Source organism: Odocoileus virginianus, chromosome 9 (genome assembly GCF_023699985.2).
Source record: "Odocoileus virginianus isolate 20LAN1187 ecotype Illinois chromosome 9, Ovbor_1.2, whole genome shotgun sequence".
NCBI classification, from domain to species: domain Eukaryota; kingdom Metazoa; phylum Chordata; class Mammalia; order Artiodactyla; family Cervidae; genus Odocoileus; species Odocoileus virginianus.
Window position 1 is genome coordinate 18,538,514 of NC_069682.1, and position 24,116 is coordinate 18,562,629.

Below are 24,116 nucleotides of genomic sequence, written 5' to 3' on the forward strand. Positions count from 1 at the left end.
AAAGTAATCACTTGACTGTAAACAATATTTACCATTGCTGTGTGTGCTTCCTGAAAGCAAAAATAAGAAATGATTCTGCTCACTCAGGGAATAATATAATATAATTGACTAAAACAAAACTCAGCAAGATCCTAAAAAATAGTTTTAGAAGGAAAGATATCAACATATAATTAGAAATTTTAGTTCTCAAGTTACCTTCAGAATCTTCTTAAAATTAGGTTTTTCTCTCTGCCTTTTTGCATGGTTGAAGCATCTCTTCTGAGCAACCTCTGGCTCACACACTAATTATTAACTGATACTGTAGTTTTCAGGGGGAACTGCCTTCAATGACAAATTGAAAGATCAGCTTGATTTAAAGCAAGTAATACAAAATAGAAACAGTGAAGATGATTTTGGCACAATCAGGTGATATTATTTACAGATATGAGATATATATTTTTAAAGGAATTTTAACTTTTTCTCTACTTAAAATTGGAGGATTTTAATTAATCCAGATCAAATTGTAACTGTTCATCACATAGTCTTGCATTTAATTATATAGAGGAAAGCAGGCAAAGGTATAGATGACCTGAAACTGAAGTTTAGTATTAGTGAAGTGAAGTCGCTCAGTTGTGTCCGACTCTTTGCGACCCCGTGGACTGTCGCCTACCAGACTCCTCCATCCATGGGATTTTCCAGGCAAGAGTACTGAAGTGGGTTGCCATTTCCTTCTCCCTCTCTACTAAAACTTTTTTCCAAATTCTGTCTCACATTCTTGGCAGAAGTAATGAAGTGCTTTTCTTTGATTCTCTTAGAATCTTACGCATATTTCTTATATAGCACTTATGGTATAGTTTATGTCAATGTGTCTTACCAAGTTAATTTTAAGATCTTTGAGCTCAGAGATCCTCCCTGATAACATGGAGATGCACTTACTAGCCACTTGCTAGCCTAGACTAGTGGTCCTGCTATGTGTTGTTAAGACTCTGCACATATTTTTTTTCTTTCTTTCTTCTTTTTTTTTTTTTAAAGATTGTGGAATAACAATATAATGTGAGTGATTAATAAGAAAGAAAACAAATTATATTAGTCATTGTTTAGAAAGTTAGAATAAATTAAACTTAAGTAGATGCTTCCAAGTGCTTTAGCATATGAATGTTATTAACCGCTGTGTTTTTTTGCCTCACTAAGTAGGTTTCCATATATGTATATATAATCTATATAAGTTTTTAAATATTCTGATACATAAATGAATCATTGCCTCCAGCAGACACATTATAAATTAACTCATATCTCAATTAAATTGAGTTGTAAACCACGCAGTTGATTACCCCAAAGAGCTCATTTTAAATGCTTATAACTCTTAATGGCTCCAGTGGGAAGGCCGCCCTTCAACTGTGATGAATGTTGCAACTTCTAATTGAAACAAGGTTACCTAGGATATTAAGGTTGCATAAGGTGCTGTCAAAGCAGTTATGACTTTATAAATTCCTAATTTGAATTTTCTGATCAAAACAATTTTATAAAATTAGGTTGGAAGATTGGGACATATGCAAATGAACTTCTCTACACAAAGAAATATGATTGTAATACATTTACTTTTGTTAAAAAATGATTAAGGAAGATAGTTTAGGGGGTACAAACAAGGTTTATTCAACATTTCAAGAAACAATCTCTAATTTGGAGATATGCAAAATGGGGTGGAAGGCAAGAAGCTTTATAGGGTAAAGAATAAAAAATGAGGAAGAGATAAAATATTCAGTTGGTTGAGGCTTCATAGTCAACCTTGTTTGGGTTGAGAAGGAATAAGGAAATAGGGAGTCCAGAATTGGCTTGAAGTTTGGGGACTGACTGACTGAATATACTGTGTTTCTGATCAAGAGGAGCATTTAAAGGCATGAAAGTTACTTAAGTTTTGAGTTGCTGTCATGGCACCCAGGGCAGGAATGGCTCCATCTTGGGCCTAGAAATATTAAAAAAAATGTTTATAGTATATTTCTAATAATTTATCTTTCTATAATTTTAGTTAATTTTGGAAGCTACAGTTTTATCATCAAATGCTACTGTTGCTCTAGATGACATCAGTGTATCCCAGGAATGTGAAATTTCATATAAGACACTTCCAGGTACTAGTGTGCAAAGCAAAGGTAAGTTTTTTCTTTTTTTCCTTATGGTGGTTGCAATTTTGAACATTGAAATGGTTTTCTTTGATATCAAAATATCAAAATATATGTATATATTTTAAGTTTTTGATATGGACCATTTTAAAAATCTTTCTTGAAGTTGTTACAATATTTTTCTGTTTTGGTTTTTGGCTGAAAGGCATGTGAGATCTTAGCTTCCTGGCCAGGGATGAAACCCTCCCCTGCTGCATGGGAAGGCAAAGTCTTAACCACTAGAGCACCAGAAAAGTTCCTGAAAATATAAAATATTTTAGAATCCTTCATTAATATAGTTCACTAATACCAGGATGTGGATTATGTCACATGTCTGTGAAAACAAAAACATTTCTTTTTTCCCAAAAAAAAAGGGTAAAAATGCGGTCTATCACAGTCTAGGCCCGAGGCGATCCTCTAATAACATTGTATACTTGTGGCTAAAATTGTCACATACAGATTATTTAATTATAATAGTTACGAAAGAATTTTAAATATTTTGCATGTTTAAAAATACCTCTCTATAAATAAATTGTAATTTAATTTTGTTTGATACTTCAAGTGAATATGTAATTAAATTCATGTTTCAGAATCACTCAGGAGTTCAAAAAAAGTATTGTTGAGAAAAGTGACTTAAGGCCAAAGAAGAATTTCAAACTTGACCCTAAAATTATGTGTTTAAATTCATTGACTACATATTTTGTAGAGAATTTCAATTGAGAGAAAGATATACTGTCATAAAAATGGATCGCAAATAATAGGATAGGCATTTTTGAAAACCTCTCTGTAATATATGGGCTTCCCTGGTAGCTCAGTGGTGAAGAATTCACCTGCCAATGCGGGAGACTCAGGTTTGATCCCTGGGTGGGGAAGATCCCCTAGAGAAGGAAATGGCAACCCACTCCAGTGTTCCTGTCTGAGGAACCCCATGGACAGAGGAGCCTGGGGTCTATAGCCCATGGGGTCTTTGTGAGAGTCCGTTGAAACGGGTATAAATTGTGCCTGCAGTTACTTTGTTATTTTAACCCTGGTTGAGGTTTCTCTCTGACCACCCCTTTCCTCAGGTCTCACTTAAGAAACAAAAATGAAGATTAAAAATGTTTCTGAAAATTGTCACACTTCATTTTATTAATCTCTTTACATGAAAAATAATTGCATGTGGACATCAGGCATGTCATACATTCTGAAGTTATGTTTTCTTACATGACATATTTAGTGAGAGAAGTTAAATTCTTAAAAGGAGCTAAGTGCATTAATTAAGGATGATATAGGAGAAACTATTTTAAATTGAGATCTGAGTTAAAGAACTTTTCACTAAGGATCCTTTATTAAAGGCATCTTTCATTGGGGAGGCTGTATATTCTATGTCCTAACTGTATTGTGTTAACATGCTTTTACATTATTCAGAATGTGTGTCCTGAATTTACAATAAACCATTCTAAGCTGTGTGTAGTGTGTGTGGGGTGGGGGTGGGGTGGGGTGGGATTTTGATAGACATTACAGAATGTAAAGCAGCAGATTTATGATTAATGAGTTTTGGAGGGTTAACCAGAATTACCTTATTTCTGTTAATTAATTAAACATTTTCCTTCTCCTAATTAAATGCTGCATCACCAGAATTGGAATAGTAGGAAGGTATTAGGGTTGACATTGAGGGTGGTGTATTTGGAAGCAGAAGTGGTTAAAGGTTTTAAATTATCAGTAAAATTAACCTTAGTAGAAGTCTCTGAGAACACTTGATCTCACTTACAGAGAATTCTCTTCGTAAATTAACTCAGAACTCATTTATGTGTGCTTTAGTTGGCACACCAGCTCAGTTGGTGAGGGCATAATTCTCATTAGGCCAAACTTATGTGAATTATTTCTGAAAGACCAATGATTTTACACAAAGGAAAAAACTTTCTTACCATTTGTACAAATTTATCCAGTAGGCAATCATAAGATCTCCTTCATGGACTTCAGTATTTCCACCGAGCAGGAGTTTAGGGATGGGAGGAGAAGGGGACTTGTCAAGTCCTACTTATGGTGAATTATGTTATATTTATGGCCAGAGATTTATTGAGACCCTATGCTTGCCATGTTTAGCCCATTTAAAAACTAGTGTTCATGAAACAATTACACATTCCATCTATTTGTTGGAAGAGAAAAAGATGTTTTATTCTCTCCATCTCTTCATTTGAAGCTGGACTTGTGCCACATGAGGACGCAGGCTGGACTTCATCCAGCAGGGTGTATGATTTCACATCTGACTGTCCAGATGGAGCAGAGGAAGCTAACTGTGGTGAGTGAGAGTCTAGACTCACTCAACTAAGATCTGTGGGTACATATTTACTCTCTAAATGTTAAGTGCATGCTACTTAATTAATGAAGAATGTTTCTTTTTTTGTTATTAATATTTTAAAAATATTTTTATCGAGGTGTGATTAATGTATAACGTTATATTGGTTTCAGACATACAACATAATGCTCTGATATTTGAATATAATGCAAAACAACCATGAAAATAAGTCTAGTTATATCACCATACATAGTTATAAAATTTTTTCTTGTAATGAGAACTTTTATTTTAAAAAAGTATTTATTTGGCTGTACTGGATCTTAGTTGTAGCATATGGGATCTTCGTTGCCCTTAACTTTAAAAATTTACTCGCTTAACAACTTTCAAAAACACGGTATAATATTATTGCTTATTATTACCATGCTATACATTATTACATCTTCATGACTTATTTATAAGTCTGTACCCTTTGATCCCCAATTCCCTGCCTCTGGCCATTACCATTCTGTTCCCTGAACTACGACCTTGGGTTTTTGTTGTCTGTCTGTTTTCTAGATTCCAAATGAAATCATATGGTATTTGTCTTTCTCTGTCAGACTTATTTCACTTAGCCTAATGCCCTCAAGGTCTATCTGTGTTGTCACAAATGACAAGATTCCTTTCTATTTTATGGCTGAATATTATTGCACTGTCTATGTACCACATTTTCTTCATTGTTGTAGTAATGCTGCAGTGAACATGGGGCACATATATCTTATTGAGTTAGTGTTTTTGTTTTCTTCAGATAAATTCAGGGTACCATCTGAGCATCCTACACTTTTAGCTCAGTTCTGACACTACCTACCCAGAGATGCCATTAAGTTCTACAGGTTAAGACTCAGTCCTACAAGACTGCCTCCTCCTTCTGCTATACTTTGGATGATGGTCTCAAGCCCAGGTTGTTATTAATTGGCTGGCTCTAAATCAGGTTCCCTGGACTTCCTCCTTGGATTTGATTAATTTGCTAGGGCATCTCACAGAACTCAGAGAAACATTCTACTTACTAGATAATCCATTTATTATAAAAGGATCTAACTCAGCAACAGTTCAATGGAAGAGACACAGCGTGGGGGGAAAGGATGAGGAGCTTCTGTGTTCTCTCCAGGTGCCTCTCTCTCAGCACCTCCACATGTTCACCAACTTAGAAGCTCTCCAGACTCCATCCTTTTCAGTTATTATGGAGGCTTCATTACATAGATATTAACATGATTGAGTAAATCATTGGCCACCAATTCAAGCTCCAGCCTATCTCCTCTCCTCAGTGGTTAGGGGTAGGACTGGAAGTTCCAACCTCTAATCACATATTTGGCTCCATTGGCAACCACCCTCCATCCTTAGGTTCACTCCAAAGTTGCCTAATTAACATGAGAAAACACAACTTTGTTATTCTCCATACTTAGGAATCCCTAGTGGCTTAGTGGTAAAAAATCCACCTGCAGTGCAGGAACCTCAGGAGATGCAGGTTTGATCCCTGGGTCAGGAAGATCCCTTGGAGAAGGGAATGGCAACCCCCTCCAGTATTCTTGCCTGGAGAATCCCGTGGACAGAGGAGCCTGGTGGGCTACAGTCCATAGGGTCACAAAGGGTTGGACAGGACTGAAGCGACTTAGCATGCATGCGTGCACACTTAGGAAATTCCAAGGATTTTAGGAACTCTGAAACAGAAACAGGGATGAACCTTTTGGATGTAATCCTGCTTGTTTATTTTTGCTTTTGTTGACTCAGCTTCTGGTGTCAAATCGGAAAAATGTTGCAAAGACTTTTGTCTTGGAGCTTCTTTCCTGTGTTTTCTTCTAGAACTTTTATGGTTTCATGTCTTATGTTGAAGTTTGTAATATATTTTGAGTTAATTTTTGTGTATGGTGTAAAGAGAGTGGCCCACTTTGGTTTTATTTTTATGTGACTGTCCATTGTTCCCAGCACCACTTATTGAAGAGACTATCTTTTCCCCATAGTTTATTTTTACCTTCTTTATTGAACATTAATTTATCTATGGGTGGGTTTACTTTTGGGCTCTCTATTCTGTTCCATTGATTTGTGTTTGTTTTAATGTATGGCAATAACATAGTTTTAATTATGATGCCTTTGTAATATAATTTGGAATCAGGGTGTGAGATGCCTCTGTCTTTGTTCTTTCTTGTTTCTCAGGATTGCTCTGGGTATTTGGTGTCTCTTGTGGTTCCATAAAGATTTTAGGATAGTTTGTTCTATTTTTTTGAAAAATACTCCTGAAACTTTGTTAGGGATTGCATTAAACTGTAGATTGCCTCATGGGGAAGGGGGTTGAGGGGGGGTAGCATGGACATTATAGCAATATTAGTTCTTACAATTCATTGAGCATAGAAAATTGTTCCATTTATTTGTGTCATCACCCGTTTCTTTCATTAATGTTTTATATATTTTAGTGTCCAGGTTTTTCACCCCCTTGGTTAAATTGATTCCTAAATACTTTGTGGTGTCTTTTTTTTTTTTTTTTTGGTGCAGTTTTAAGTGTCAATCTTTTTTTAATTTATCTCTCATAGTTCATTATTGATATATAGAAAGGCAATAGATTTTTGTATATTGTTAATGTATCCTGCAGCTTTACCAATTCGTTGATTGGTTCTAACAGATTTTTGGGGAATCTTTTATAATCATGTCATCTGTAAATAGTTTTATTTTTTGTTTCTGATTTTGATGCTCTTTATTTTATTTTTCTTGGTAGATGTTGTGACTAGGTCTTCCAATATTGTTAAATAAAAATGGTAAGTGTAGGCCTCTTTATCCTGTACTTGATCTTAGAGGAAAAATGTTCAGCTTTCATTGTAGATTATGATGTTGATTGTGGGCTTGCCGTATATGGCTTTTACTATGTTGAGCTACATCCTCTTAATACCCATTTTGTTGAGAGTTTTTATCATAAATGGATGTTGAATTTTGTCAGGTGCTTTTTCTGCATCTATGGAGATGATCATTTGATTTTTATCCTTCATTTTGTTCACATGATGTATCACATTTGCTTCATTTTGTTACATGGTGTATTACATTTGTAAACACTGAGGCATCACTGCATTCCTGAAATGAATCCTTCTTGATCCTAGTGTTTGATCCTTTTAAGGTGATTTTGAATTTAATTCGCTAATATTTTTATTGAGGTGTTTGATGAAGATCTTTGTTCATCAGGAATATTGGCCCCTTTTTTTTCCCTTGTGGCATCCTTTTCTGATTTTGGTATCTGGGTAATGTTGGCCTGAAGGTGTATTTGGAAATGTTCTTCCATTTGGAGAAATTTGCTGGGATACTGTAGGCTAGATTTTGTTAACAGCTTAGTAGTCAAGAAAGAAATTATCCATCAAGATACCTGCAAAACTCACTGAAGGGTGACTTATCCGCACTGTCTTATAAGGCTGGTGGTCATGGTTTAAGAACAAAAACAAGAAAAAAGTACCCTGGAACCAAAAAGGGAAGTTCTTTGTTCTGCCATTCTTTGTGGCATTCTTTGCTCTTTACTAGGAAAGCCAACCATTGTATGAGCTATTGAAAAGAGAAATGTTTGCACAGTCCAGCTCCGTTATCTCAAAGCAGAGCAAAGAGGGTAGATTTGGAGCCTGGACACAATGTGATTATAATTGGCACACATTCCTAATGTTGTGTAGTTTGTAATTGGTGGAAGGCCAACTTACATCTGGGTAATCTGTTCCCAGAACAGATTCTTAACCACACATTTTGCAACCTTTCTGTCCTTTCAAGTTCATCATTAAATTGAAAATGATAGTTTCCAGAAATGAAAAGTTGCTTCCTTGATCAGTTTGAGCAATAGGAAATTTGAAGCCAGTGAAAGAATTTACTTTTGGAGGAGAAATCATGCTCTCAGGCCCCTAGGACGTCAAATGGTATCTTAGGAATTCTGTCTAGAAGTTTTAAAACATTAATATCCTTAAACAAAAAAAGAAAAGAAAGAAACCTTAATCTTTTCCCTTTAGAAATTATTTTATCACATTACATTTCATAAATCGGAAATGCACTAAATTTCTTTCAATTCCAATTTTGTGTTTCAAGGATTTAAAAGACTTACAGACACAAAAAGAGGATGGGGATCTTTATTTGGCATTGGATCCATGATTATAGTGAATTGAGTTAAAAAATAAGCAAATGAACTTCAGTTCTCTAAAATCTTTGTCTTTTATTTCTTTGCTTGTCCACCCGCCCTGCCCCCGCAAGGCTGATTTTATCGCGATGAATCTGTTTTGTCATACAAACGCTAATTCTTCAACCCATTTTTATGAATTCATACGTTAAAGATTCCAGCAGTGAGTTGAGATGAAGTAAAGGCACGGTAAAGAATCTGGAGTAAAAGCAGGCATCTTTTGTGTTCTTTGCAGCAAAAAAGAGAAGTAAGCACAGTGATTTTAGGCTGAGAGTTTAGCAGTGAACTAACTTGTCAGTTTTCCCATAGAAAGCTTAATTGCTTTAAAAAAAAAAAAAAGATTTTCTGTAAGGAGGAAAAGACGATACCACACTCAGGATTTCTACACATAAAAATAAATTCTCTGTAAAAGGAACATTGCTCCTCTAGGGTTTCAAATATTAATATCTTAATGCAATTTATTCTAATTTTCACAACTATCTTGAACCTAATTTGAGTTGTCTTTCTTTATAGTAGAATGATTATGACTTACCTCAAAAGAGTTGTTAAAATTACTATGATTTAGGTGTTCTGTGTCTCTAAAATATCTTCGAACTTTTTAGGAAAAAACTACCAAATGTAATTTTTAACCAATTTTGGTAAAAGACATAGTTTATCAGATAGATGAGAAAGCCTGTATTTTTTAAAACAACTCTTTGTGTTTTAAAGGTATTATAATATTCCCAAACATTATTTTCCAAGCACTTGTAATGTACTTCTGTCTAAAAACTGGATAGTAGAAAATGCATATGGTTTTTTTCTAAAAATAGATCTACACAATTTCTCGTTTTCTACTTTTCTCTCTGTTCACAGGGAAAAACACATACATCAGTACTTGGTTTGAATTCAATAAAGTCTAAGCCAAAAGCAGGCTGAGCAGAAAAGGAAAGAGTGATTTATTATTTTTCTGATTTGACTTTTCAAACTTAAATACTGGCTGTTTATTTTTCCCAAACTACTATGTCTGCTAAATATAAAAATGTATGTATTAAACACTGGCATTTCTGCAGCTGATAGTAAGGTAGAGGCTACGTGATTTTATGTGTTGATGCTTTGGAGGCCATCTCCATGTATTTTCACTAATGGTTTATCATCCAATGGGCTTCCCTGATGGCTCAGCTGGTAAAGAATCCACCTGAATGCAGGAGACCCAGGTTTGATCCCTGGGTTGGGAAGGTCCCCCGGAGAAGGGGATGACTACTCACTCCAGTATTCTTGCCCAGAGAACTCCGTGGACAGAGGAACCTGATGGGCTACAGTCCATGAGGTCTCGAAGAGTTGGACATGACTGAGTGACTAACATTTTGATTCCCTTTGCTTTACTTTCCAATAGTAATTTTTGTATTCTGCAGTGAGACAAATTTCTTTCATGACACAACAGCATTGTGAGAAAGCTTGAATTTTCCATATCTATATTTCTTTTGCTGTTTGTTGAGAATGTGTGTATGTTTGTGTCTGTCTGTGTGAGAGAGATCTAATGACGGCACTGTTTTTACTGCTTATATTCTAAAAAAAAAAAAATGTCTTTTGAGAAGGTATTTTTTGGTGAGATTGAACATATATAAACTTAATTATAGAATTAAAGGCTTCCTAAAATGCACTTTTCTGTATAACCACAAATTGCTTTTTATTTTAATGAAAGATGGGAAAATAAGCTATTTCCTATTTTCTATCTAATGCTGTTTTCTGTAGACCTGACTGCCAGGGGAAAAGAGGGTCTCCAAATAAAACTAAATTTGCTAATTATTTAGCATCTTGCTTAAATGTATATCAATCTACACTTTTTTTTTTTTTAGAAAGAAGGCTATCTTGCTATTTTTTTTTTCTTACTGAACTGGGTTCTCTTTCTCTTCATATTGTCCTCCACGATTTAGACACTGTTTTCCCATCCAAAATAAATAAATAAATAAAATCTCCCTAGACAGAGGTAACTGTAAAAGACTAGAATGGAAAGTTGTTTCTTGTGAAGGCTCATCATTTCTGTGACATAAAACTAAGAAGTTGAGAAAAAATCCATTCATTCTCATTTGTGGGGCCATTGATCACTGAGGGGAAAAAAAGTAAAGTCTGGTAAATAACCCATGATGATTTGATCAGTCTTTGCTGTGGATAATTATGTTGTTAGACTAGAGAAATTCAGGACAGTAGAGATAAAATAATAAAATAGGTAATGCAGTAGACAGTAAATTTTCTCAGTTGAAAATTCTATTGAGAATACGAATCTATGTCTTTAATAGGAAAGTCTTTTTCTATGATTATTTAAGATTAAATTTCAACAAATTACATTATTAAGAGTATCTATGGAAAGATTTTCTGTGCATTATTGCGTTGAGCTCAGTTCAGTTTAATTGCTCAGTCATGTCTGACTTTTCAACCCCATGGACTGCAGTATGCCAGGTTTCCCTGTCCATTACCAACTCCTGGAGCTTGCTCAAACTCACATCGAGTTGGTGATGCCATCCAACCATCTCATCCTCTGTTGTCCTCTTTTCTTCCAGTCTTCAATCTTTCCTAGCATCAGGGTCTTTTCCAATCAGTCAGTTCTTCACATCAGGTGGCCAAAGTATTGGAACTTCAGCATCAGCCCTTCCAATGAATATTCAGGACTGATTTCCTTTAGGATGGACTGTTTGGATCTCCTTGCTATCCAAGGCACTCTCAAGTCTTCTCCAGCACCACAGTTCAAAAGCATCAATTCTACAGTGCTCAGCTTTCTTTATGGTCCAACTCTCACATCCATATATGACTACTGGAAAAACCATACCTTTGACTATGTGGACCTTTGTCAGCAAAGTAATGTCTCTGCTTTTAAATATGCTGTCTAGGTTTGTCACAGCTTTTCCTCCAAGGAGCAAGCATCTTTTAATTACATGGCTGCAGTCACCATCTGCAGTGATTTTGGATCCCAAGAAAATAAAGTCTATCACTGTTTCCATTGTTTCCCCATCTATTTGCCATGAAGTGATGGGACCAGATGTCATGATCTTAGTTTATTGAATGTTGAGTTTTAAGCTAGCTTTTTCACTCTTCTTTCACTTTGATCAAGAGGCACTTGGATTTTATTTTTCAGCATGATCATTTTTCTTCTTCACTCTGAAAATTATAAGCTAGGAGTATAAGTGGAATTATTTTTGCTTGTATACCCCAACCACTTCAGTCCTTCTCTTTAGTTTCACACCTACCACAGTTGTCCATTTAGTTTCTATTTTCAGGTTAGTGATGGTTGTGAGGAGAAATATAAGGGGATTTAATCATCCTCTCCTGTTGAACACTAGATTTGCTTGGCAGTCCCTGTCTCTTTGCCTTGAAGAACTTCACCACTGTATATAGTGAAGTTATCATTTTCTTTGGGGGTTGATAGAAACCCCTTTCTTTGGGGTGTAGACTTAAACATAGATTTAAAGATGGTATGATGATAATATAAATTCTGTTACACACTTCTCATGCACTTATTTTGTTCCTGACATTGTTTAAAATGAATTTATATGTATTAAATAATTTATAGCTAAGAAAAATAAGGCACACAGAATGAATGTCACGGCTTTTCCTATGGTCGTGGTCTTGCAGTTAGTTCAGTAGAGATAGAGGTGGGAGTGAAAAATGAATCTTGGGATTGATTTTCATTTTACCTACTGAGTCTTCAGGGTGCTTAAATTTGTAAAGTTCTCAATGTAAACCGTTTCACTCCCATGAGCATTTATAAGAATGGCATTAAAATAGATTGGTATTTCCAGTGACTGTATTTTAAGACTGTTTGAGCATTTCCGGCACTTTGTTAGATTTGTATGGTAGACACAGAAAGGAGTTTTTACTCTAGGGAAAAGTAATCTGGTGAGAAAATCTAGACATGTGTGCATAAAAGAAGTCATGATAATCTATTGCCAGTCAAACCTGGTTAATAATAATAATAAACAGTGGTTGTACTTAATATCTGCTAAAAGAAATGTGTGTAGAATATGTAGAGATGTTAATATATTTGCTCTGCTGTGAGTAGCACACAGAATTCAGCAACACATTAAAATGGTCATAACACCATGATCACATTGGGTTTATCACAGGCATGCAAGCATTCTTAAATATATGCAAATCAACCAATGTGATATACCATATTAACAAATTGAAAGATAAAAACCATATGATAATCTCAATAGATGCAGAAAAAGCTTTCAACAGAATTCAGCACCCATTTATGATTTAAAAACTCTACAAAAAATGGGCATCAAAGGAACCTACCTCAATGTAATAAAGGCCATATATGATAAACCCACAGCAAATGTTATTCTCAATGGTGAAAAACTGAAAGCATTCCCTGTAAGATCAGGAACAAGACAAGGGTGCCCATCTCACTACTATTATTCAGCATAGTTTTGGAAGTCCTAGCTGTGGCAATCAGAGAAGAGAAAGAAAGAAAAGGAATCCAGACTGGAAAAGAAGTAAAACTCTCACTGTTTGCAGATGACATGATACTATACATACAAAACCCTAAAGATATCTTCAGAAAATTACTAGAGCTAATCACTGAATTTACAAAGTGGCAGGATACAGAATGAGTATACAGAAATCACTTGTATTCCTATACCCTAACAATGAAATATCAGAAAGAGAAATCAAGGAATCAATCCCATTTACCATTGTAATAAAAAGAATAAAATACCAAGGAATAAACCTACCTAAGGATAGAAAAGAACTGTGTACAGAGACCTATAAGACACTGATGAAAGAAATCAAAGATGACATAAACAGATGGAGAGATATTCCATGTTCCTGGGTTAGGAAGAATCAATATTGTGAAAATAACTATACTACCAAATGCAATCTGTAGATTCAATGCAATCCTTACCAAATTACCAATGGAATGTTTCACAGAACTAGAACAAAAAGTCTCACAATTAATATGGAAACACAAAAGATCCCGAATAGCCAAAGCAATCTTGAGTAAGAAGAATGGAGCTGGAGGAATCAACTTTTCTGACTTCAGACTATACTACAAGGCTGTAATCATCAAGAGAGGATGGTACTGACACAAAAACAGAAACAAAGACCAATGGAACAAGATAGAAAGCCCAGAGATAAACCCATGCATTTCTGGATACCCTAATTTTGACAAAGGAGGTAAGAATATACAATGAAGCAAAGATAGTCTCTTCAGTAAGTGCTGCTGGGAAAACCTGACAGCTACTGGTAAAAGAATAAAATTAGAACACTTTGTAACACCATGCACAAAGATAAACTCAAAATGGATTAAGGATGTAAATATAAGACCAGAAACTATAAAACTCAGAGGAAAACATGGGCCGGACACTCTGAGGTGAATCACAATGAGATCCTCTATGACCCACCTCCTACAGTAATGAAAATAAAAGCATAAATAAACAAGTGGGACCTAATTAAAAACTTTTGCACAGCAAAGGAAATTATAAGTAAGGTGAAAAGACAACCCTCAGAATGGGAAAAACTAATAACAAATGAAACAACTGACAAAGGATTAACTTCAAGACTATATAAGCAGCTCATACAAATCGGTACCAGAAAAACAGCCCAATAAAAAAGTGGGCAAGAGACCTAAACAGACATTTCTCCAAAGAATACATACAGATGGCTAATAAACACTTGAAAAGATAATCAGTATCACTCATTATTAGAGAAATGCAAATCAAAACTACAGTGAGATATCACCTCATACCAGTCAGAATGGCCATCAAAAAGTCTACAAACAATAAATGCAGGAGAGGGTTTGGAGAAAAGGGAACCCTTTTGCACTGTTGGTGGGAATGCAAATTGATACAGCCACTATGGAGAAGAATATGGGCATTCTGACCAGAATCTAGAATGGCCTCTAGAAAGATGGTACTGATGAACCTATTTGCAGAGCAGCAATGGAGACACAAACATTGATAACAGACTTATGGACACAGCTGGCGGTGGGGAGGAAGGAGAGGGTGGGAGGTATGGGGAGAGTAACATGGAAACATACATTACCATATATAAAATAGATAGCCAGTGGGAATTTGCTGTATGACTCCGGGAACTCAAGCCAGGGCTCCGTAACAACGTAGAGGGGTAGATGGGGAGGGAGGTGGGAGAGATGTTCAAGTGGGAGGGCACATGGGTAAATCTACGGCTGATTCATGTTGATGTTTGTGGTTCAAATTGTGTTGGTAGAAACCAACACAATACTGTAAAGCAATTATCCTTCAATTAAAAATAAATTTACAAAATAGATGAAAGTATACATAAAAATGTAACTAATAGAAAAAGCTGGTTTTGCTCCAAAGACAATAAGGGTGGACTAGGATAGGCATGAATCAGATTCTAAAATGAGGAGATTGTGGGAAAGGTTTAATGAAAAGTTTGAGAATAAACATTTCTTGACTTCAATTAAAATTCCATACAGCACAGGTGAAGTTCGCTGGAAGCACAGTTTGCGTTGGTGTAATCAAATTGTTGATAAAAGTAGAGTGAGGCAAGTTGGCTGGGATAGTTTTTACCTCGGACATTAGTGTTGTAATATTGGGCTAGAGGAGTGGGTACTTTGGGAGAGTGCCTGAAAAGAGTGGATAATAGTAGGAAGCAGATGTCGTTTAACACTTGCTGTCCTTGGGGTTAGTTTATGCATTCAATAAATATTTATCAAGCACTGTACTTGATTCAACAGCTGTTTACAGGGTGAACAAGACACATGTAGTTCCTACCTTCTTAGGGATTACAGTGTAGTGGGGAGAACTATATTACACTAATATAGCCATGATTCTAATTCTGATGAGGATTATGTAAGAGTTACAGAGTGAAAGTTAATAGATTGACTCTTTGATTAGCCCTAGTCTTAAGATACCAGAAGTCTTTCTTAGTATACTAGCCTTTTTTAAAAATTAAAATAAAAAATTTTAGAGCAATTTTAGGTTCACAGCACAACTGAGAAGGTACAGAGAGTCTCTATAGAACCCCTACCCCCAATACATGCATGACCCCTGCCATTATCAGCATCACCCACCAGGATGGGATATTTCTTACAGTTGATGAACTTACATTGACACATCATAATCATTCAAAGTCCATAGTATACCTCATGGTTCACTCTTGGTGTTGTGCATTCTATGGGTTTGGACAAATATATAAATACATATATACATCATTACAGTATCATGCAAAATATTTCCACTGCCCTAAAAAATCTTCTGTGCTCTGCTGTTCCATCTCTTACCTGTTCCCAACTACGAGCAAACACTGATCTGTTCATTGTTTCCATAGTGTTTATTGCCTTTGCTGTAAGGTCAGGTAGTTGGGATCATATGCTTTATAGCCATTTCAGATTAGCTTCTTTTATTTAGTAATACACATTTAAGACTTTTTCATGGCTTTCAAGTGCATTACTTTTTTGTGCTGATTCATAGTCCATTGTTCAATATTCCATATGAAGAAAGCAGCTGTAAACATCTATGTGCAGGATTTTGTGTGAACATGCATTTTTGGTTCCTTTTTGGGTAAATACCAAGGAACATGATTGCTGGATTATATGTAAGATTGTGTTTAATTTTCTAAGAAACTGACAAACTGTCTTCCAAAGTGGCTGTAACATTTCACATACTCACCAGCAATGAATGCGAGTTCCTATTGCTCCAGTCTCACCAGCATTTGTTGTCATCAGTCCAGATTTTGACCATTGTAATATGTGTATGGTGTTATCTCAGTGTGTTTTAATTTGCATTTCCTTGATGATGTACAAACATGCAGCATCTTTTCATATGCTCATTTGCCAGCTGTGTATCTTCTTTGGTGGGGTGTCTTCAAGTCTTTGGACTATTTTTTAATCAGATATTTTATTTTCTTATTGTTGAGTGTTAAGATTTTTTAAATTTTGGACGAGAGTCCTTTATCAGCTGTGTCTTTAAGTATTTTCTCCCAGTCTGTGGTTTGTCTTCTCATTCTTTTCATGACATTGTCTTTTTAAATTTTAATTGAAGTACAGTTGACTTATAGTATTATATTAGTTTCAGGTATACAACATATAATTCTATATTTTATAGATTATGCACCACACAAAGTTATAGTATTACCGACTATATATTCCCTGTGCTGTATATTACATCCCTGTGACTTATAAGTCAAACACAGAACGACAAATACTGTATGTTGACATTGTCTTTTGTGAGCAGAAAATTTTAATTTTAATGAAGCCTAGCTTATTAATTATTTCTTTCATAGCTTATGCTTTGGTGTTGTACCTAAAAAGTCATTTAAATTTTCTTATAAGTTATCTTCTAGGAGTTTTATAGTTTTACATTTTGCATTTAGGATTGTGATCCATTTGAAGTTAATTTTTGTGAATGGTATAAGGTCTATGTCTAGTCTTCCCTGCATTGGAAGGTGAAGTCTTTAACCACTGGACTGCCGGGGGTGTCCCTGAATTTTGGTAGAATGGAAAATGGGTGTCTTATGTAATACTTATCAGTTTTCATCCTGAATCACAGGATGTAAAGTGAGTAACACAGAGAAGTAAGATTGAAGGAGGAGATCACTATTGTCTATAGTTTGGATAGTTCTGACGTTAACAGGGCAGTGAGTTGAAGAAATAATTATTGAATAATTTTATTGACATAATAAAGTAACTGAAACTTTGATATTGGATAGAATTTACTGGGGAGAGAGTATAGGCTTAGAGCCAGTGTTTTTAACTGAAACTCTGGCATGGTGACACCACTTGAGGTTTTCCATTCCAGATAAAGTATGATATTTAATTACATCTCCTTTGAGAGGCAATTAAATATAATTATAAGTAAGATGAACAAAAGGGTCAAGTAGAACCTAAAGAGAGACACACAATTAGGGAACTCTGACAAAGGAGAAACCTAGTTAAAAAAAAATCAGGAGTGATTTTTTTTGGAGTGGATGGACTGATAAGTGGGCTTGTATTAGGGGGTCCCAACTAAATATGTCTAACTCAGTAATAGAATCAAGAACATGGGGGAAAATAAGAAATGAGAGAAAAGTTATTTCTGGAAAAAGGAAGGTCACCACTGATGCTTTTAACAAGTGCATTTTGAGTGCCTGCTCTATGCCAGGCATATAGATCCCACAGTCAGTAAAACAAACAGATATCCCTCTCTTCTTGGAACTTGCTTCCAAGTAGAGGAGAGACTGAGACTATGATAAATGAGCAGAGTGAATATATCAATAAGTGAGCAGAGTGCATACTATTTTAGAAGGGGTGTATGTTATAAGAAATAGAGTGGTGTAAGGCAATCAAGTAATAGTGGAGGGGAGGACTTTGCAATTTTAAATAGGATTGTCATAGTAGCTCTCAAGGACAAGGTGGTTTAAAGCAGACTTAAGGCAAGGGAAATAAACTGAGAATATCTCAGAGAAAAGATTTTCAGGCAGAAAGCAAGAACAAAGGGATTGAGACAGGAGGCTACCTGGTGAGTTTGAGCAATAGCAAGTGATCTGTTTGGCTGGAGGAGAGTGATTATAAGAAAAAAGGACTTCCCTGGGGGCTTGGGTAAAGAATCTGCCTGCCAATGCAAGAGACACAAGTTCAGTCCCTGATAGGGAAGATTCCACATTCCTTGAAGCATCTAAGACTGTGCACCAGAACTATTGAACTTGTGCTCTAGAGCCTGGGAGCTGCAACTGCTGAGCCGATGGGCCCCGACTACTGAAGCCTGGGTACCCTTGAGCCCATTCTCTGCAACAAGACAAGCCACCTCAATGAGAAGCCCTCGCACCGCAACTAGAGAGCCGACCCCACTTGGCATAGCTAGAGAAAAGCCCACGCAGCAGTGGACACTGATCACAGCCAAAAATAAATAAATCCTAAAAAAAAGAAAATAAAGGATTTCCTTTAACAGAAGATAAAAATAATAGGAAATGAGGCCAGAGAAATAAGCAAATGATCTAAAGCTGTGCTTCTCAACCTTGACTGCATTTGAGAAGTATTGAAAGAAAGAAATTGAAAGTTAGTCACTCAGTTGTGTCCAACTCTTTGCGACCCTATGGACTGTAGCCCACCAGGCTCCTCTGTCCATGGGATTCTCTAAGCAAGAATGTTAGAGTGAGTTGCCATTTCCTCCTCCAGGGGATCTTCCCTACCCAGGGAATGGTCTCGCCAGCATTGCAAGTAGCTTCTTTACTGTCTGGGCCACGAGGAAGGCCCTGAGTAGTATTGTGTTGGCCAAAAGTTCCTTTGGGTTTTTCCATAACATCTCATGGAAAAACCTGAATGAACTTTTTGCCCATTCCAATACCTAGAGAGCTTCTAAAGTTCTAGATGCCATGGCCAATTAACACTGCAGTCACTGGAGGTTCAACCCAGGCATTAGAAATTTTAAAGCTCCCTATGTGATTTTTAATATGCAACCAAGTTTGAATGCCATTCAGTTAATACCTTACAGGGTCATTTTAAGGTCACCGGCTTTAAATGAGTGAGATGGGGAACCATTGTGGCACTTTGCAGAGAGGCCATCCAAGAACTGACTTAATAGAATCACTATGCTTGCTATTTTGAGAACAGACAGGAAGGTACTAATGCCCATCCATCAGAGAAGACCAGTTCAGTTCAGTTGCTCAGTCGTGTCCAACTCTTTGTGACCCCATAGACTGCAGCACACCAGGCTTCCCTGTCCATCACCAACTCCCAGAGTTTACTCAAACTCATGTCCATTGAGTCGGTGATACCATCCAACCATTTCATCCTCTCTCGTCCCCTTCTCCTCTTGCCTTCAATCTTTCCCAGCATCAGGGTCTTTTCCAATGAGTCAGTTTTTCGCATCAAGTGGCCAAAGTATTGGAGTTTCAGCTTCAGCATCAGCCCTTCCAATGAATATTCAGGACTGCTTCCTTTAGGATGGACTGGTTTGATCTCCTTGCAGTCCAAGGGACTCTCACGAGTCTCCTCCAACACCACAGTTCAAAAGCATCAATTCTTTGGTGCTCAGCTTTCTTTATAGTCCAACTCTCATGTCCATACATGACTAAAGGAAAAACCATTAGAGAATACCAGTACAATCCCTATAACAAAGCTGTGTTGATTGAACAAGGAAAATGGTTTACCGTGGGGACCTGTGGGGCATTTTAGCAAGAGTGTTAAGAGAAACTTGTTATTGGATTTAGGCTTGTGTGTAATTTGTGGGAGGGTTCAAGGAAGTAGGAATTCCCTCTGGAGAGAGCAACAATTAAAAATAGAAATCTAGTGAGAGGCAAGGGTAAAATTCCACCTTGGCTTATCATCTTATAAAGCTCGTGTTGTATCTGTGGCAGAACAAATATATAGCAGATTTCTGAAACACCATTTTAAAAATCAAAACTTAACATTTTTGCTCAAAAGACAATGAGTTCCATTATAAAGAGAATATTCTGTGTTAGTTTTCAGTTTAAAAGGAAAAGCACACTTCAATTTCTTCTCATCATGTTTCTTCAGTTAATCATATATATACATATAAGAAGACTCTATCCATACTTCTGTTTTCAGAACCATTGATATTTTTCAAGAAAACCATTTTAGTAAGAGGATAAAGCTTTGAGATGGCACTTTTAAACAATTTAATTTTATTACTATCTTTAGACTGTTGTGTCTATGGGTATTTTTAATGGATATGTTTTCTTTTTCATTTTAGTTTACTACTGAAATTTTTAATCATTTGTGAATAACATTCTTAACTTTCTTTAAAACTTGAATAAGGTTAACTGAACCTTAGGATAACCATGTCTTAGACTAGCTCCATCTTAAGTAATAATTCAAGATCACACGGTGTTACCAGAAATATAAACAAAGGGAACTCCCTACCTTTTGTTGAGTAAGAGCAAAGATTCTGCTTCATCACATTTCCATGGAAAAATGTCTAATGTGCTGCTTCCATAAAGCAAGAATAAGCCATGCACAGACATGTAATAAACTCGTTATGTTCATCTCCCTAACCTGAACTTATGAGAAACAATTTTTGAGATGATAACACATTGAATGAATACTCTAGTAGTATAAATGACAGAAAATATGATTCTTAAAAGGGCTTACTATTTTTTACCCCAAGAGTAGGCAAAAATGAATGATGACCTTTTTTTAAAGGGTTAACTTTTTTTTTTCTATCCTATTAGATTTTTATGTGTATCTTCTTTGTATAGGTATTTTATTTCTTTCCTCGGACTAACCTAATGATTTCAGATATTTTATATTTCTTGAGAAGAGCCCAGCTATCTGTGGAGCTAATAAGCTCAGGTTATGTCATTAACATTTATAGGGTTTTTTCATTTACCCAAGATATCCTATTCCTCAGTCACTTCTGAGTCACTTATATTATTATTTTATCCATTTTAAGATGCAAGGCAAGTCCAGTTTTATTAATAGTCTCCTATCAGTATCATGTCTTAATGATGCATTTTTATTACATGATTTTCTAGGCTTACCTTCCAAGTTATTTTATTCCTACATCCTGTTTCCTTGTTAAAATGATATTTTTTATTATTTGGTGGAATAATCTCAACCTTTCAGAATTCCCTGTGGGACTTATAGCATTTCTAAGGATTTCTCATCCTTATGGATAAATGAATTATTAACTTCAGGAACTTAAAAACTTTAGGACAAACCTCAAATCGAAAAACATATTGACATTAATAATTTACTGATTTTAAAAGAATACCAAAGTGTTGAAATTTAGAGTTTTCTGGTACTTCCATATTTCCTTCTTCTTTTCCTTTCCTAAACAAAAAAGACTATTTATAACTAAGTTTGACCATATTTCCATTTCTGAAATAGTATCCTATAAATGTATTTATTTATTAGTTTTTATTTAAAATTTAATTTTTAATAAATTTATTTTAATTGGATGCTAATTACTTTACAATACTGTAGTGGTTTTACCATACATTGATATGAATCCACCACGGGTGTACATGTGTCCCCCATCCTGAACCCCCCTCCCATCCCCTTCCCCATCCCATCCCTCTGGGTCATCCCAGTGCACCAGCCCCGAGCACCCTGTCTCATGCATCAAACCTGAACTGGCAACCCGTTTCACATATGATAACATACACATTTCAATGCCATTCTCCCAAATCATCTCACCTTCGCCCTCTCCCACAGAGTCCAAAAGACTGTTCTATACATCTGTGTCTCTTTTGCTGTCTCGCATATAGGGTTATCGTTACCATCTTTCTAAATTCCATATATATGCGTTAGTATACTGTATTGGTGTTTTCCTTTCTGGCTTACTTCACTCTGTATAATAGGCTCCAGTTTCATCCACCTCATTAGAACTGATTCAGATGGATTCTTTTTAATATTCCATTGTGTATATGTACCACGGTTTTATTATCCATTCATCTGCTAATGGACATCCAGGTTGCTTCCCTGTCCTGGCTATAATGTATTTAATAGTAGTTGCTGTTTTAGATATATAGAAGCCATTGCAACACCTGTTCATAAAATGTTTTAGAAGCTATATAGATACAAAAATTTATTAAACTTAAATATTGACATAAGATACACAAAGTAGACTGGAAAGTTTTTAAATGAATATTTTATACTATCTGTTTATCACATATCAATTTGTACCACATATATATATCTAAATATACACATAAATTTTCTTTGTTCTTTCTTTCAAAAACAATTTGACATCAGGAAAAATAACTTTTCCCCATCCACAAATATTATTAAATTCTACCAAAGCATTATGTGCCCATATAAATATGGGCACTCTATAAATATTTTAATACAGTTGTCCCCCTTAATCAGTGGTTTCCCTTTCTGTGGTTTCAGTTACTTATAGTCAGCTACAATCTGAAAGTATTAAATGGATAATTCCAGAAGTAAACAGTTCATAATTTTTGAATTGCATGCTGTTCTGAGCAGCATGATGAAATCTCCCACCATCTTGCTCTGTCCTGCCTTGGACGCGAACCATCCCTTTGTTCACTGTATCCTGCCCCTGGTATCGTCTTGGTTATCAAGTTGACTATCATGGTATTACAGTGCTTTTGTTCAATAACTCTTAATTTCACTTAATAATGGCCCCAAAACACGAGAGTAGTCATTCTGTTAATTTGGATTATGCCAAATGGAGGCTATAAAGCATTTCCTTTAAGTGAAAAGTTGAAAATTCTCGACCAAATAAAGTAAAACACCTGTATATTGACATTGCTAAGATCTACATTAAGAAGGAAATACATGAAATTGTGAAGTAGGAAAAAGATTAGTTCTAGTTTACTGTTGCATCTCAAACTACAAAAGTTAATGGCTACAGTGCATGATAAATGCTCACCTAATATGGCAAAGCAATTAAATTTGTACAGTAAGATATTTTGAGAGAGAGAGGCCATATTCACATATTTTTATTATAGTATATTGTTGCAATTTTTCTATATAGTTTGCTATTTCTATTTACTCTGCCTAATTGATAAACTTTATCATCAGTATGTGCAGGAAGAAAACACTATATATAGGGTTCGGTATTATCTGCCAGTTTCAGGAATTCACTGAGGGTCTTGGAGCATATCCCCCATGGCAAAGGGGGGACCTCTGTATATGCTATTATTACATAAAATTTGTTCTAAAGTACTGTTTTAAAAAATGGAAATAAAAAATTCTAGAACTTCTATTTCTAGTTATGGTAGATTAAAATTCAAGACACCCTCTGAGAACAACTAGAAATCTATTCAAAAAGATGTTTAAACCTACTTGAATGCATTGAAGATGTAAAAAGGAAGGGACAAATCAAGTGACCAGTGAGAAGAAAGACCTTGATAACTGAACCTGGGGTTTAGTACCACTTTATATGTCAACATGGAACTGGTAGTTGAGCATCAGGGTATATAACTTTGAAAGTCTTGTTAGGCAAGGGAACAAGTTGGAGCCCAGGCTTAGTATACTAAATATGGGTTGGGACACTCTGTAGTTTTGTTTGCAGTGCCTAAACTCTGTAGCTAAGAGATCTGTGTGAACTGCAAGGTGTGGTTCCTCAGAGTCTCAAACCCAGTTGCAAATACCCTCAATCTCTGAAGTTAGTTTGTGTAATCCTCAAATATTATTTACTGTTCATGCCCACAGAAACAAACATAAATCTCACTGAAGAAAAGTAATATCTTAGGTCCCAAATTATTTTATCTGTTATTATATACAGTGTCAAGCACCTAGAAACCAATGAGATGAGGCCATAGGAAAGAAAAAGCACAATTAGAACTGAAAGCAAACAAAAATCCCTCCAGATAAAGCAGTTATCAGACATTGAATTGAAAAGAATTATCTTTAATATGCTCAAAGTTTTTTTAAAAAAAAAAAGCTGAGAATTTGAGCAGATAATGAGAGGTTATAAAACAGAACTTAACGAAATTTCTAAATTCCAACAATAGAATAATCAAAATTCAGAACTCATCAATGGTTTATCAGCATACTATACACAGCTAATGAGATAAGGGAGTTAGTCTTCAGATCAGGAGAAAAAGTGAAGTAAAATATAATAAAATGATTGAAACTACAGAAAAAGAAAAAAAAGAATAAGCGTGGGAGAGC

General features: G+C 35.6%; 1 protein-coding gene across 1 annotated transcript in view; it reads left to right on the forward strand.

Annotated features, from left to right (window-relative positions):
- Window positions 1-24,116, forward strand: part of MALRD1 (MAM and LDL receptor class A domain containing 1) — a 518,391-nt gene that overhangs the window by 89,546 nt on the left and 404,729 nt on the right. Inside the window, exons 14-15 of the mRNA XM_020872693.2 lie at window positions 2,006-2,126; window positions 4,318-4,416. Of these exons, the coding sequence (XP_020728352.2) occupies window positions 2,006-2,126; window positions 4,318-4,416 (220 nt within the window). The remainder of the gene's footprint in view (window positions 1-2,005; window positions 2,127-4,317; window positions 4,417-24,116) is intronic.